This window comes from Oratosquilla oratoria, unplaced genomic scaffold (assembly GCF_046742065.1).
Source record: "Oratosquilla oratoria isolate Oo_2021 unplaced genomic scaffold, ASM4674206v1 SCAFFOLD132, whole genome shotgun sequence".
Taxonomy (NCBI): domain Eukaryota; kingdom Metazoa; phylum Arthropoda; class Malacostraca; order Stomatopoda; family Squillidae; genus Oratosquilla; species Oratosquilla oratoria.
In genome coordinates, this window is record NW_027467488.1 from 278,014 (window position 1) to 280,708 (window position 2,695).

At 40.6% G+C, this 2,695-nt stretch overlaps 1 protein-coding gene across 1 annotated transcript; it reads right to left on the bottom strand.

Annotated features, from left to right (window-relative positions):
* On the bottom strand, nucleotides 1–2,059 carry LOC143022657 (uncharacterized). The gene is made up of 2 exons (XM_076180981.1): nucleotides 1,706–2,059; nucleotides 1–1,531 (listed from the first exon to the last, which is right to left on the bottom strand). Exons 1-2 carry the CDS (start codon nucleotides 1,911–1,913, stop codon nucleotides 60–62), a joined length of 1,680 nt encoding a protein of 559 aa, XP_076037096.1. The 5' UTR covers nucleotides 1,914–2,059; the 3' UTR covers nucleotides 1–59.
* Nucleotides 2,060–2,695: the final 636 nt, after the last annotated feature.

Below are 2,695 nucleotides of genomic sequence, written 5' to 3' on the forward strand. Positions count from 1 at the left end.
TATAATGCAATAATAGCATTTATTTATTCTAGATTTACAATAGAGAGACAATAGACACATTAGAAATGAGTAGTTCTTCTAGATTTACGCTTATACTGTAGATTACTTTCACGAATCTGCCCCCAAATATAGTCTCCCATCATATTTTCATTATAAGACCCTTGGTAGCGGCGTTCAAATTCCAAAATATCCTGATGGAAGCGTTCGCCTTGCTCCTCAGAGTACGCTCCCATGTTTTCCTTAAATTTATGAAGATGGGCGTCAAGGATATGCACTTTGAGGGACATCCTGCAACCCATTTTGCCGTAGTTTGTCACCAAGGTCTCAACAAGCTCCACATAGTTTTCGGCCTTGTGATTCCCCAAGAAGCCAAGAACTACTGCAACAAAGCTGTCCCATGCTGCTCTCTCTGTCCTTGTGAGTTTTTTTGGAAACTCCTTGCACTCCATTACCTTTTTTATTTGTGGACCAATAAAGACACCGGCTTCAACTTTCGCTGCAGACAACTTGGGGAAGAAATCTTGGAGAAATTTGAAAGCTGGAGACTCTTTATCTAGAGCTCTGACGAATTGCTTCATAAGGCCCAGTTTTAAGTGTAGTGGAGGAAACAGTACTTTTTTGGGATCCAACAATGGCTCCCATTTTACGTTGTTCTTCCCCACACAAAACTCGGTTCGCTGTGGCCAGTCACGCTTGAGGTAGTGTGACACGGTATCCCTGCTGTCCCAAAGGCAAAGATAACAAGGATACTTGGTAAAGCCGCCTTGGAGACCCATTAGGAAAGCCAGCATTTTGAAGTCTCCTATAACCTCCCAACAGTACTCTCCATATTTCAAGGCATCTAACAAAATCTTGACACTGTTGTATTCCTCTTTGAGCTTGACAGAGTGGGCGAGGGGAAGAGATGGGTACACATTCCCGTTATGAAGCAGCACTGCTTTGAGGCTCCTACACGAGCTGTCGATAAAGAGTCGCCACTCTTTGGGGTTATGGGTAATTCCAATTGCCTTAAACAGACCGGTCACATTGTGGCAAAAGCAAAGCCCATCTTGACTAGTGAAAAAGCTTGAAAAATGCTGGTGACGCTTTCTCTGACCTGATATGTGCACACTCTCATCTAGCAAATTCCACTGCTTGAGTCTCGACGTCAAAAGCTCGCCATTTGACTTCGTGAGGCCAAGATCTCTGATGAGGTCATTGATGTCTTCTTGGTTGGGGTAGTATGGATTTCTGTCATCAGTTGCGTCTCTGAACTCTGGATCAGTGTCTTCATGCTCTTCTGAACTACTATTCTTTTGTAAACACTGCTGCTCTCTCATGGGAGGAGTGGGTACGGGGAGCTCAGAGCAGTGTGGCACTGGCGCAATGGATGACAGAAGATCAGGATATATGATAGCAGGCGCATTTTTGCCTCCTCGACGTTTGGAAGGGTCTACCATACAGAAGAAGCAATTGCTTGAGTGATCAGTTGGTTCCCTCCAAATTCGGGGGACTGCAAATTTCATAGCTCTGTTTTCCCCTCTGTACCAACCTGTAAAAAGCAGAATGAAAACATAAGTATAAAAATAAAACAAATAAATTTTGCTATAAACTATTTGTAAATAAAATTATATATATATATATATATATATATATATATATATATATATATATATGTATATATATATATATATATAATATATATATATATTAGGTTTTTTCTTACCTTCCAGAGTTCTTTTGCAGAGATCGCAGGTGAAATGAGGTGCCCAAAGTTTGTCCTGATCCCCAACAGGCATGCCGAAATATGCTTTGTAGGCCTCGCGCATTTTTGGTGATCTTTCCAGAGAGTACTTTTTAGCTCTAGTTTTGATAAACTCGCCACAGACGTAGCAAAATGCGTCTGGCGGATGCTTACAACCTCTTGACGCCATGCTGAAAGAAGGCAGATAGGAATGACTGATGACGAACGAATTGTCTACGCAGAGACGGCTAGAAGTAAACTGACCCGTTTAGCATACGTTCCCTGCATTTATACTGCCATCTACGTTGCAAGAATGTTCTAGAAGTTTGTGGAACGTTTCGAAAGAATTGTTTTGAATGTTCTGGAGTCATCCAGAAAATTCTTTAATTTTTTTTTTCCACCATATTAGTGCGGAATTTGTTTGAATTGTTGGGGATAATTGAAACTAGCCTATTATAATAGGCTAGTTTAAAAAAATCGCTGGCCAGTCTAGAATAATCAAAGTTTTAAGAGAATAATCATTATTTTCTTAACTTTGTAGATAAAAGGAAATAGAAAATAACATTTATTGACCAAAGACAGAAAAAAGTCAAAATTTTGTAACACTGTGTATAATTAATGATAGACGTATAGCGCCCTATGACACATCCTGTAGTAATCACGTCGTGTGCAGCGCTCTGGCGAATAGAGAAGAAAGCGCAAATAATAACCTTCTTCCCTCCAAGAAAAGGAGAGGGTCGTGAGCTTTCATTAGGCCTACTATACTCCTTTCACTCGAATTCCTTCACTCTGATATGTTATACAAGACTGGTTCTACTTGGGTCTTTACATACGGAATCTCCAGCTCTACTTCAGTCTTGACTTCATGCAAGATCTCCGAGAGCAAATGTTATGGACAAATACACATCTCGGAAGACTTCGACGACATCCCTAGAACCGAGAGATGATGTGCAAACAGGAGTAATTTGTAGC

What these genes read in the sequence shown, in the direction of transcription:
- LOC143022657 (XM_076180981.1), bottom strand. Translation starts at nt 1,913, where the DNA reads ATGGCGTCAAGAGGTTGTAAGCATCCGCCAGACGCATTTTGCTACGTC. An exon ending in CTGCAAAAGAACTCTGGAAG is followed by an intron (nt 1,532 to 1,705) that starts GTAAGAAAAAAC and finishes TGCTTTTTACAG; the next exon opens with GTTGGTACAGAGGGGAAAAC.